The sequence below is a fragment of the Phascolarctos cinereus genome, unplaced genomic scaffold (assembly GCF_003287225.1).
Source record: "Phascolarctos cinereus isolate Bilbo 61053 unplaced genomic scaffold, phaCin_HiC Scaffold_1;HRSCAF=81, whole genome shotgun sequence".
NCBI lineage: Eukaryota > Metazoa > Chordata > Mammalia > Diprotodontia > Phascolarctidae > Phascolarctos > Phascolarctos cinereus.
Window position 1 is genome coordinate 56,628,547 of NW_027555514.1, and position 13,423 is coordinate 56,641,969.

The 13,423-nt window shown below is 36.7% G+C and overlaps 1 protein-coding gene across 1 annotated transcript in view; it reads left to right on the forward strand.

Moving 5' to 3' along the window:
- The window catches only part of MALRD1 (MAM and LDL receptor class A domain containing 1), an 844,925-nt gene that overhangs the window by 157,399 nt on the left and 674,103 nt on the right, over positions 1–13,423 (forward strand). Inside the window, 2 exon segments of the mRNA XM_020966909.2 lie at positions 6,743–6,863; positions 8,985–9,119. Coding sequence (XP_020822568.2) covers positions 6,743–6,863; positions 8,985–9,119 — 256 coding nt within the window.

Here is a 13,423-nt window from a genome sequence, read left to right on the forward strand (position 1 = left end):
TCAAAGATTATGTTAATGGTGCTAAAGCTCTATTAGTCCTACTAAGTATGAGAGGTAGAGGTTAAATAAGCGACTATGTAATTCTTGTCTAAGGGCCAACCTAGATAAGCTGCAAAACACTCACCAGATCAAGGTGATGGATCTTTTGATTATGGCGATCCCAAGAGAGGACAATATCTACTAAGTCATTGAGGGCTGAAGTCTACCTCAGTGAATGAAGAATCCTTACCAGGAAAACCATAGATTGTCAAAATAAGTTTAATATGTATGACCAATATTATATTAATTAAATATTATAATATTACAAACTGATTATCTACATTTATTAAAAAAAACCCTACCTTCATAGATTGTTGTGGGAGAGCCAATCATTTATGTAGTGAGGGTGTATTAAATCTCCATCATGTACTAGATGGTGTGCTAGGCACTGGGGATATAAAGAAGAAAATGAAACAGTTTGTACCCTCAAAATATTAGTATCAAGGACCATAATAGGTAAGAGGCTGAAGGAGAGGTTGTGTGGAGTGTGAGAGAGAAGAATATTCTGGAAAATAATTTTATTTCCTGCAAGAAATATTGTTGGTATTGAGAGAAGGAAATGATATTAAATCAGAAGTCCTAACTTTGACCTATCCAGTCACCCAGCTAGTAAGTGTCTGTGGCTGGTCCTGAACTCAGGTCTTCCTAACTCCATGTCCTGAGATCTAACCACTGTATGACTAACTGCTTCAAAAAACACATAGGGCCTCTACTCAAAACCTTTTCAGTTGTGTGTAGTATCACATAGAGCTTTCAATCTGCTGGTTTAGCCTTTGAGAACCCTGAGTCATACCCGTGCTGTAATGAGGTATGTGACTTAAATGAAGCTACATAATTGTATAAGAAAAATTCTTCTAAGTCAATGGTCTTCAGGCTTTCTAGAAGTCCTTTTACTAGTAGTAAAGATGGAGGCAATTCCAGAATTTTGGTTTATCTTCTCACAGAAGCAAAAATCAATTTTGCTCTGAAAATCTGGTCTCAATAGTAAAGACATTCTTAATTCTTCAGAGATCTTGGAATTGACTTGATTTACCAAATTCTCCAATCTGAGGATGGCTCTTGGTTAATCTGAATTTTTCAGTCCACTCTAGATGGCTCTGGGATTTCTGTAGTCCAGGTTGTGGCTTCACTAATACATTTAAGAGGGAAATAAATTCCTCATGATTTTGGTTGTAAGTGATTTTAGAGCTGTTGCACATACCAGGAATTTATCCTATTCCGAGATTCTTAGATATCTAAATGTATTTTAGTGCCTGGATGCTACCAAGTTTTATGTTCTTCTGAACTCACCCTTTCTGACCTCTAAAATGCATGAGATGTTACCATATCAGTTTATTATAATATATCAATATGCTCAGATCTTAGTCATAGCAGACTAATGTGAAGGCAGGCTTTTTAAGGTCAGACTCATCCAGTCTGGGAATTTTAAAAGGCTGAGGCACTAACTGGTCTCTAATGGGCTATCCTTGAATGTATGGATATTTAAAAGTCAAACTGATGATTTGCAAGAGTGTATCATTCCTCATGTCTAGAAAACTAAGAGGCTAACCTTCAGGTTTCTTTAGCTTATTATGGAAGGAAGAATACTGGGTAATCTTTGAAGTTTTTCCTCTTTATTCTAGCAGTTATAGAGAAGAAAACTTCCATGTTTTGCCATATTTGTAAGTAATATTTTTTATTATTTTATTTTTACAAAAGAGCTCTAAGGTAATTAATGAAGACATTTTCTAATTTAGTTATAAATTCTGATCTGCTCATATTTCTCATACAGAAATCTAAGAGTGAAGGAATGAATGAAAAGTCATTCATCAAGCACTTATGATGTATTAGGCACTATGCTAAACATTGGGAGCATACAAGTATGGAAAAGATACAGCCCTACCTTCAAAAAGCTTCCATTTTAAAGGGTGGGGGGCAATGCCACATATAGGTAACTGAGAGCTATGGGAAGAATGTTTTGGTCTAGGAAATTACAAGATTGGTGGGTACAGCCACAAAGCAAGTTAATTGAAGTGCTTTGTTCAAAAGAAATAGTACTGTTAATTTTATTATTACTCTCAGAGGACAAGAGGGGGCTGAACAATGTAGGAATATGGGCAGGGACTGGGGCTGGTTAGATATGATAGTCTCATATTATTACGTGTAATAATTAGGTTAGCATGGCCAGAGGGTTGGGAGTTCCAAAGCTCAGTAACTGAAATCATGGTTTCTGGAAAGACTGCAGGGTCCAGCAACAAAAGGGTGATGTGTTAGGACCATGTTCCTTGTGAAAAAATATAATAGTGCAATATATACATGGAGCACTGGAAAATATACTGGATTTGGACCTGGAGGACTTAGGTTTAAATCCTGTCTCAGCTGCTCAGTGTGTATTTGATCAGCAAGTCAGTTCCTCATCATTCAATGAGGAGATTGGGCTAGATGTCTTCATCTAGCTCCTCTCTAGCTAAGAATTGGAGATTTCCCGAGTTCTCTTTCTGAAACTCATGTCCCCAATTTTAATAATGAGACAACACTGTGATGTTAGATTGTAAACTCGAGAGCATGGGTTGTCCCATATTTCCAAGATTATGCATATAGTAGGCACTTAAATGTTTCTTGATTGACCATTTCTAATCTTTAACATTTCCAAATACCTTGTGAATATTGTATTGCTTCACAGGCACACATCTGTGGAGCCTCACACCGATACCATATTGATCTAGGTTCCTTGAAGATTTACTATTGTTATGAATAATATATGTCATATAAAATAATAAATTTGACATTTGTGTTTAATTCTCTACAATAATGACTGATACTAGGTGGCAAGTATTTACTGGCATCAATAATTATAATCAATATTAATTTCTTGACATTATTTGAAAATTTCACTGAAAGTCAAGATTTATAGGGCAAGAGTGAAAATATATTCTTTCTGAAATTGCTTGGTTGTCGGTGATCTGATTCTGGGCCTTCATTAAAATTTATTGTGTAAGGCAACCCTTCTACAGTATTCACTCTAACCCAGTGGCCTCTTTATCTTGCTACAAAGAGATCATTCTATTCCTGTTTTCCTTCCTTTCTGCTTATTACTCACAGTCTATTTTTCTACCTATCTTCTCTTCTTTTTCTTTTCCTCTCTCACTTTTCCCTTTCTTCCTCTGAAAAGCAATCTATCTAAACAACTATGGTAGAACCAAAGGCTACCTTAGCCTGTTGAGAATTTCTTTGGAAAATCAGTGCTCATTTTTCCAAAGTTGAAAAATGAAGTGAAACATGACATCTACTTAAAATGCAAAATAACAAACAGGAGTTCTATACTTGTTTTGGGAATCTGGTTTAGTTTTTAAATTCTTAAATTATATTCCGCATCTCTGAAAGTGGAGGCTCTCCCTTTTTCCTAGTGGACCTTTTGTTGAGGCATCTTTTCTGAAACTCTCAAAGCCTATTCTTTAGAAAATGTATTGATTGATCAATTGATTAATTTCCTATCAGAAGAACTGCCTTTAGTTTGAACTCAATAATTCTGGTTGGTTCAATTGATTAAATTTAAGAGTTGTGTGTTGTTCAATCATGTCCAAATCTTTGTGATCCCATTTGGGGTTTTCTTGGCAAGGATACTGGCATAGCTTGCTATTTCCTTCTCCAAATCACTTAACAGATGAAGAAACTGAGGCAAACAGGATTAAGTGACTTTCCCAGGGTCACATAGCTAGTAAATGTCTGTGGCCAGATTTGAACTCAGGAAGATGAGTCTTTCTGACTCCAGGCCTAGCACTCTATCCATTTATTTTCTTATGCCTTAAGGTAAGAATTGATCTCTAAGCAAAACGTTTACGGGATACCTTTTTCTTTTTGAGACAGCCATGTGATTTTATTAATACAGGGAGATTCTGGTAAGGGAACCCCCTCTACCAATGTAGCTTATGGTGTGCTCAGTTACTTCCAGCCTTGTAAAGTTCCATGTGTCCTTGAGAGGTTAAGAGCCTTGCCCAGGGTTACACAGTTTGTGTGTGGCAGAGGCCTGGACCAGAAACCAACTCTTCTTTGAGGCCAGTGCTCCACAGTTTTCTGTCTACTACATCCAACTGCCTTTCCCCAGGTGGGGATGTGGGGTGAAGGGAAGAGACAGATTTCTTTTATGTCTTTTCATTTATTTAAAGACCTAAGTACTATAATTAAGTAAATAGTTAACAGGATTATCTGTATTAGTGTAGGAGAACAAAGGTGTGGATAAATTCTACATCTTTTTATTTGGATTTGAAAAGCTGACGTTGAAATATAACTATCTGGACCTTTTTGGCAATTTTCTTCAGGAAGGTAATGTTGCCACATTGTAAAGACCCAACTGAAGAGAGCCAAGAAATTCTCCAATGTTCCAATTAGCCTTGGCTTCCTTTCTGAGAATAAAAGTGTTCCTCCCAGATTGATACAAAACACTAATCTGAATAGAGCTATTACCCTTTCAAGCCTCCCCTAGAACAGGGAAAATGATTGCTTTTGGCTTTGCATAATGAACCTGAAAGTTCCATGAAAATAGTCATAAAAGAAGTTTGAGATGTTGACAAAGGAAAGAATCAAGTGAGCAGAGTAATTGCTTATTTGCAGCAAACTTGAAAAATCTGGAAACAAGGTTTTCTGTAAGTAAGTAAACTACAATGTGAAAAAATTCTCCTTTGATAATAAGAGTTGATGATAATTTGCAAAGACTGTTTTTGTTAAAAAAAAATCCAGTCATTTAAACCTGAATAATAAGGATATACATTCAGGTGCAAATGAATAATGGTTTTCAAAAAAGGATTATCAAGAGCCTTAAGGAGCCAAGAGGGTCATATTGCTCTCAGTCACAATCACAGTCACAATTGCATCAGTCACAATCTGGCCACATCAGTTCACTGAATAGGCTGTGTTCTTTCCATCCTCAAAAAATAGAGCCAGTGTGTCTGAATAAAAACAAAAGTCAACAGGCTAAGACTTTACTGGAGTGTTTCGTTATGAGCTGAGCATTCCAGGTGAATGTGGAGACCTGATATTTTGGGTGACATGGTTTGTTGGCCACAAGAAAGATGGGTATGAGGAAGAAAGGGTCAGGAATTCCTCACAAGTATCTTGGAATAAAGGACATGAGGATCTGCTTCACCTAGTCTCAGCTTTGCTAGCCACATACTATTAATATGTCTGTGTCTTTGAGTAAATGGTCCATTTAGGTTTGGCTTTCTTCCCTTTCTTATGATCTTTACACCTTGTCATTGGTATAGTTGTGCAATTAGGGTGTCATAAAAGTGTTCATATTCAGGTGATCTGATGGGAATGAACCATTTGGTAGGAACATTTATCATGGAAGGAAGGGTGCTACCCAAACAGTTTCCAGGGAGAGTGGAGTCCTGTCTCTGCCAAAGCCCCAGCTCTTGTTCCCTTTAAGACTTGGAGAGTGGCTCTGGCTTAGGCTTTCCCCTTTTGGGATTCATTGCCCATCAGTAGCTGTGGTTTTCACTGCTTCACCCTTCTCTGCCATGCCCTGTGCACATCCTTACACATTGAATAGGAAAAAAAAAATACTTTGAAGTCAATCACACAGAAATCTCTCTGATTTGCCTGCAGATTTTATCTCAGTGTCAAAGGCCTAGCATAGCCTTCCAGGTGGTGCAAAGAAGGACTTATTTAGCCCAAGTCAATGTGAAACTGCAATGGATGCAGTTTTCCGTGCAGTGACCTAGGGGTTTGGCAAATTGTATCAGAAGTAAAGATATCTAAAATGAATTTTCTGACAGTGCCATGGCCTGGCTATTTTATACATGTACTTCTCCAGAAATGCTTTTGAAGTTACTCCTGATGCTTTTTTTTTGGTTATGGTTGATTTGTTTTATTTTTTAACTGAAGAATAGGGACTACACCCATGATTTCATTGTTCTAGAGAGAACTCCCAGGTGAGAAAACTCCCTTTTCTAACACTGGTCAGCACCTTTGCTGCAACTTAAAGACTTAATGAATTGTTTAGAGTACTGAGAAGTTGTGATTTCCTAGGGTCATACATTCAGTATTAGACATGGTTCTTGTATTCAGATCTTCCTGGTTTTAGGATTGGCTCTCTATCCTCATTTACCTAAGAGGAGTTGCATCAGAAGGTGTTATGAAGGAAGTAAAAAAATCACATCAGTAATTGATAAGAGTGTTAGATTTAATTGCATTTAAATATATGGCTTAAGGTTGTTTTAGAATGTGAATTTTATTAATGAGTGGCTGTGGGGTTAGAGTTTGTGTTGTATATCTTTCTAAGTGTGTGTATGTATATCCACAAATATATATATATATGTATTTACATATTCCTGTATGGAAATGTATCAGTGCCTTCAGCAGGCCCATTACAAATTAATTCATGCCTCAATTAAATTGAGTTGTAAACCACCGCAGTTGATTACCAGAAGTAGCTCATTTACAATGCATATGACTCTTAATGGTTCCAATGGGAAGCCATCCCTTCAGATGTGATGAATGTTACCATTTTTATTTGAAACAAGGTTATCTAAGTTATGAAGGTGACCTAAGTTGCTGTCAAAGCATTTCTGGCCTTCTAAATGTGGGATTTGGTTTCTTTGGTTCCCAAAAGAATTTCCAGAAATTGAAAAAGGGAGCAGATGCAAAAGATTTGCACTTCCCATATTGGGAATTTTCTAAAAATGCATTTTTTTGGAGGATAAATTTTGCTTCTTTGCCATTACAGGTTATTTTACAAGCCACTGTTTTTTCAGAAAATGCCACTGTTGCCATAGATGACATCAGTATAACTCCAGATTGTGGCATTTCTCTCAAGTCACTTTCAAGTACAAACATCAAAAGCAAAGGCAAGTATTTTATTCCTGTTATGACAATCATTCAGCTCTATTTGACAGTAAAGGAAAAAAAATGCATGAAAATCATATCATTACGTATCTTATTATTACGCTGATTTGGATCTTCTACTGATCAAATTATAACATAATTTCAATGAGGGAAAACATATGTCATAATATGCTTCACAAAGCCATGGGCCTACTTCTTCACGTGAGCATCATAAAGAGTTGTCGTATAGTAACTGATCAATAAATGTTTTTTCTTTTCTTCCTTCCTCCCTCCTTTTCTCCCTTAGTCCTTCCCTTGTTCTCTTTTCCTTTCCTTTCTTCATTCCTTTCTTTGTTCCTTCATTCCTTCATTCTTTCATTCTCTCTCTCTCTCTTTCTTTCTTGTCATTTTCAAGGCAGAGGTTCTTGCCCTATGTCCACAGACACTCAAGTGATCCTTGAATAAATTACAGAGAGTCCGAGAACTTGGACGGGAAAAATAATTCAGCAGAGTTGGTTTCTTTTGTAATCTTATATATTTTATTTTATGTATTTAAAAACATAATTCTGAAAAAGAGTATAGGCTTCACCAGACTGCAGAAGGAGTCCATGACACATGCAAAAAAGTTATGGATTCTTGCTTTAATGAAAATAATTCCACAATAGTTTAGAAATTCATTTTACACACCCTTTCAGACAATCCTGTGAAAGTTGTTTCCTATTAATATGAATTTGACAGTGTAAATGAGCATATAATGAAATTCATATTTTAAAGCAGGAGTTGAAAGGAGTTAAAAAAAGTGTCAAGTTTTTGTCCTTGTGATCTAGTTCATCTAGATAGTAAAAAAAAAAGGTTAATGTTAGGGTGCTTAAACTTATACATCTCTAATGAATGGTTGGAACTTGGTTTATATGTTTCATTATTTTGTGCATAGAGAATTGAAGACTATATTGATATAATAAGGACAGAGTGAATCAAAGTCATTAATCTTGTTTTCTTGTAGTCTTGTTTCTACTTGCCATTTGCAGTCTTCTGTTTCTCAAGCTGCACAAAGATTTTAATACTAATCCTTCCCTTCATCTTCATTGTGATCTTGATTTCTTGACCCTTTCCTGCTCTACTGATTTCTTTCTCCAGCTCACTCCTTACTTATTTCCATTGAAGACCAGTGGTCCCATGATGTACTGCAGTTATGACTCACTGTCCCCAATCCCAGAATCTCTCACCTCCTTTGATCTATCCTTGTCAAGTTCTTGATTTTTCTGTTTCTTCTCTTCTGGGCTTAGTCAGGGCCTATGTGTCTTTCCACTGTAGCGGATCATACATGTGTAGAGAGAAGTTCATTCAGAGAGTTATTTACTTCTTTATCTTAGGGCCACAAATGACACTGCACCAGAACTAGTTGTCTCATTATTTATCATGTATGTTCACATGTGATGAATGGCTTTACTTAATAAAATAGAAGATTTTCTGCTGATTTCAACCTACACCAATTGAATTAAGCTTATCTCCAATCTGAGCTATAACTAGAGATCTTGGCAAATTGGGAAAATTGATTGGCAGAGGAGGGGGACGTTGTCATGTAGAGGTCTGTCTGGTCCCGGGCATATATAGCCCATTTCTCAAAGAGGATGACTCTGAGATATTGAATATGGTAACCAGGGGGAGGCCTTTGAATTGAGACACAGGGATGATGGTTGCTGCAGAGAACGGTGCTCCTCTTGGGATAGTGTATTACTCCCTTCTTCCCTGACACCACAGATATAGGATCAAAGTATCATAGGTTTAGAGGTGGAAAGAAAGTGAAAAGGCCATCAGCTTTAACCACACATTTTACAGATGATGAAAATGATACAGAGGGATAAAATGACTTATCCGGGGTCACAAAGTTAGCAAGTGTCTTAGGTAGGATTTGAACCTGTGTCCTGGTCCTAGTTCCTATTCATTATACCAAACATCCCTAGGAAAAGTTCTGCTTGCCATTGTACTGGTCACAGTGAGGACTCTGATTTAATTAAGCAAAAATCAACCCAAGTTAATCCAATTCAGAGCTTGAATTCTTTTAAAATCTAACTTTCTTTACTGTAAGCATCGTTCTTAAAAATGTTCTGATGGCAATTATGCATTGTATTTATTTTCTGAAGGGGAAGAGACTGTTGCTCAGCTTGGCAGTTGTGAAGTTGGGTTTGTGCCATGTGAAGATGTAAGCTGTATTTTATCTAGCAAAGTGTGCGATTTTACACCTGACTGCCCAAATGGAAGCGATGAAGCCCATTGTGGTATGTGAAACCACCAAGTAACTACTCACCCTGCAAATATTTGTATGCGTTTTTACTTTGTACCTTCATGCTAAGTGCCTGTCATTTCATCAAGTGGTTAATGAAGATGATAAGAATTCAAGCTGCCATTAAGCACAGTATAGTCTTAGCCCCTACATACCCTTAGCTTAATCTCTTCATATACAACAACCTAAAGCAAAACAGGGTGGCCATTGAAGAGGAGCAAAGATATAAGGACAGTGATCCATTACAGATGTTCTTTAAATGGTTAGCCTTGATACATCCAGCGGGCTTGCCGCCATTTTGATGAATCAGTGATCACTTTCTATTATGTATGATTAATAACAACAGCTCCTAGCATTTACATAGAGCTTTAAGGTTTGCAAAGCACTTTACAAATATTATCTCATTTGATCCTCACTACAATCCTGAGAGATAAGTGCTCTTATTGTCATCTACACTTTACAGATGAGGAAACTGAGACAGACAAAGTGGTTTGCCCAAGGTCGAACATCTAGCATGTATCTGAGACAGGATTTGACTTCAGGTCCAGGGCTATAGCTCCACGGTTGAGTTCTATATGATATTCTCTGTTTTGGCTGCTACAAACTGTAGCATATGATCGATAAACTAGTCAAAAGGTTGTTGTAATGTAACATTTGTTTTAAATCTTTGGCAATGATTTTAAAGTTTATACTTTTGAAGGTAAGATTTCCCCTCTTCTGGGGCAGTACAACTTTTATATCAGTAATTCATACTTGTGTATATGGTTGAACACTGGGGTAGACGAGTGATCTCCCTGATGTGGCTATTTTCTCCCAAAATACTTCTTCCTTTTTTGTTCTTCCTTGTTTATTAAAAACGTTCATATTTATTGAAAGTTAAGTTCATAATCAAAAAGAAAAGTTAAAATCAATTCAATTCTGTAAACATTTATTAAGCACCTACAATAGGCCAGGCGCTTTGCTAAATGCAGGGAAAGTAAATAAGGAGAAAAGGCCATGCCCTGAAGGAGCTTCGATCTAATGGGAGAAAATAACAGAAAAAGGGAAGCAGGAAGAGGAAGAGAACACCAGGGAATATCTTGCAACAGGCCTGATCCAAGGAGTCAAATCAAGTGGAGAAGCAAATGAAAAACAGAGTTACTTGGAAATTTGAGATCCTAGACCTCTGAAAGATTTGGGTAGGAGTTTGGTGTGCCATCTTTCAGCCCTCCAGTCAGAAGGGAGAGGCAACTGAGGGGGTTGAAAGGGTGGTGAGTATCAAAAATGGAGTCGATTAGCATGAACATGAGATTTCAGGTTTGGGATCAGCTTATCCTGAGGGGCATGATATTGCATGGAATCAAAACCAAGCTGAGTTGCAGATGGAAAACTCTGGTCGGGAAGTAGTGTTCTAAAGCATTTATTTAAGTCCTCAGAGACCTTCATTTATCTTTGGAAAGAGCTGAGATGGTCTGTTATGAATCTGTGCAAGGGTTTAGTATACTAGAGTAAAAGGAAGGTGATTTTCTGAATCTGCTACCCACTTCTTCTAGCCTGACAATGCTGATAGTTTTCTTTTTTTAAAGGGGTTGGGAATCTGTATGTGCATCAAGCATTATCATTTTGATTGTCATTCAATAAACATTGAGCTTCAACAACATATACAGTGTAGCTAAATTAGGGAAAAGCAAACACTCTTCTAAACTCAATGAATAGTATGTCTTGCTTACTATTTTCCAAATATATGTAGCTTTGGTTGTGATAAATGTAGTGCCAATTGATGTGAAAGCATTACTATATGCATAATAATTTTTTCCATGGTGGATTTTTTCAATCAATAGAGATTAGTAATACTCTGAGGAATATTGTTCAGTGGAAGGATCCCTAGATTTGGAGTTACAGCATGTGAATTCATATCCTGGCTCCATATGTTTTCTCTATTAGATGAGCCAATTTACTCATTGGACAAGCCGCTAATATCCTTGAGACATCGATATCTTCATCTGTAAAGTGAGACAGTTGGATTAGACTATCCTCAAGTTCCCTTCCAGCTCTAAATCAGTGTGTGGATATATAAAATTGTTTAAAGGATATTTTGTTGATATTTTGTGTTTTTGCAGCACCTATATTTCCTAATTCATATTTCTCGCCTTCTCTCAGAGTTGTTAGTCAAATTAACCAACACATTAAAACAGCTTAACATCCATGTTGTTGTTGTTGTTGAGTCCTTTCAGTCATGTCTGACTCTCCATGACCCCATTTTGAGTTTTCTTGGCAAAGATACTGGAGTGGTTTGCTATTTCCTTCTCCAGCTCATTTTATAGATGAAGAAACTGAGGCAAATGGTTAAATGACTTGCCCAGGGTCACATAGCTTGTAAATGTCTGAGGCGGGATTTGAAATGAGGAAGATGAGTCTCCTGACTCTGGGTCCAGCACTATTTGCACTATGGCACCACCTAGCTGCCTCTGTCATCTATAGTATTCAATTTAAAAGATAGTGATGTTTATTGGTGTCTTTTGTTTATATATTTTCTGCATTTCCCATTGTGTGAATTTGTTTGCTATTAGGGTTCAATTTTTTTTATTCAAGTAAAATACAGCTTTAATGGCACTGCTCTCTGAAGGTATCTTCTATATATACATAAAAATCATACAACACTCCTTGATGGATGGGGCAAGGGAGGTAGATGTCTTTGTTCAATAATCTTCTGATTATTAATATCAGGGGAAACATAAAATAAGCATGAGACATATGCTTTTTCTTGTTTTATTCTTTTTTAAATTAATTTTTAAAATTATTTTTAGTTTTCAACATTCACTTCTATAAGATTTTGAATTCTAAATTTTCTCTTCCTCCTTCTCCAAGACAGCATGCAATCTGATATAGGCTATACATATACATTCATATTAAACATATTTTCACATTAGTCAATTTATAAAGAATAATTAGAATCAATTGGAGAAACCACGAGAAAGAAGAAACAAAAAGGAAAAAAGAGAGTAAATAGTATGCTTCGATCTGCATTGATTCCATAGTTCTTTTCCTGAATGTGAATAGCATTTTCCATCATCAGTCTTTTAGAGTTGTCTTAGATCCTTGCATTGCTGAGAAGAGCTAAGTCTATCAAAGTCGGTCATCACACAATGTTGCTGTTACTGTATACAGTGTTCCCCTGGTTCTGCTCACTTCATTCAGCTTCAGTTCATGCAAGTCTTTTCAGGTTTATCTGAAGTCCACTTGCTCATCATTTGTTATGGAACAATAGTATTCCATTACATTCATATACCACAACTTGTCTAGCCATTCCCAAGTTGATGGTCATCGTCTCAATTTCCAGTTCTTGGACACCAGAAAAAAACTGCTATAAATATTTTTGTACATGTGGGTCCTTTTCCCGTTTTTATTATTGTTGGTCAAAGGCTATGCACATTTTTACAGCCCTTTGGACATAGTTCCAAATTGCTCTCCAGAATGGTTGGATCAGTTCACAGCTCTACCGACAATGCATTAGTGTTCCAGTTTTCCCATATCTTCTTCGATATTTATCATGTTTCCTGTTATCATTTCCTGTCAGTACCACATTTTTGATGTGGTACCTCAGAGTTGTTTTGATTTGCATTTCAGCATGAGGCGTATGTTGGGAAAACTATTTGCCACTGTCAGGGAGGGTGTTTAATGCAGAGTCTGGAGGGAAGAGATAGTCCCTGTAAATGGTGAGGCCCTCCAAATGCTCCTATTTTCAGATGGCATTGAGATATGATTACTACATGTTCTTAAAACATTACAGAGTCATAGAGGAAATAGACAATAATAAAATCTTCCTCTATCCAGGAGGATGTTTAGGATAGAGTTCAAATGAAAGAGGATTCCTATACATGGAGAGGTGTTGCACAGGTACTTTTTTGCAAATAACATTGTGCTGATTATATTGAGTCCTGGAACATTGCAGAGCCCTTTGCCTCTCCTCAAAAGTGAATTATATTATTAATCATAACTATCCACATAGGATAACCAAGTGGATGAATAATGCATGCTTTTGAAACCATGATATCCATCCATTTGGATGGATAGTACAAAAATGATTCATCAGTACATATATCTTGAACATGTATTATAAATGGGTGATAAACTAGGCTCTGTTCTATTCTGAGCTGAATAGTAGTGTGGGCGGTTATCACATTTTGGGAATTGTGCAGTGTTGTTTTTTTTTAACCGTCATTCCATTTCTGTTTGCCTAATTAATCTTAAATATCCTTTTTTAAAAAATCATATATGATAAAGACGAGAAAGCCCATAAGTAACTAGAAATGCTCCACA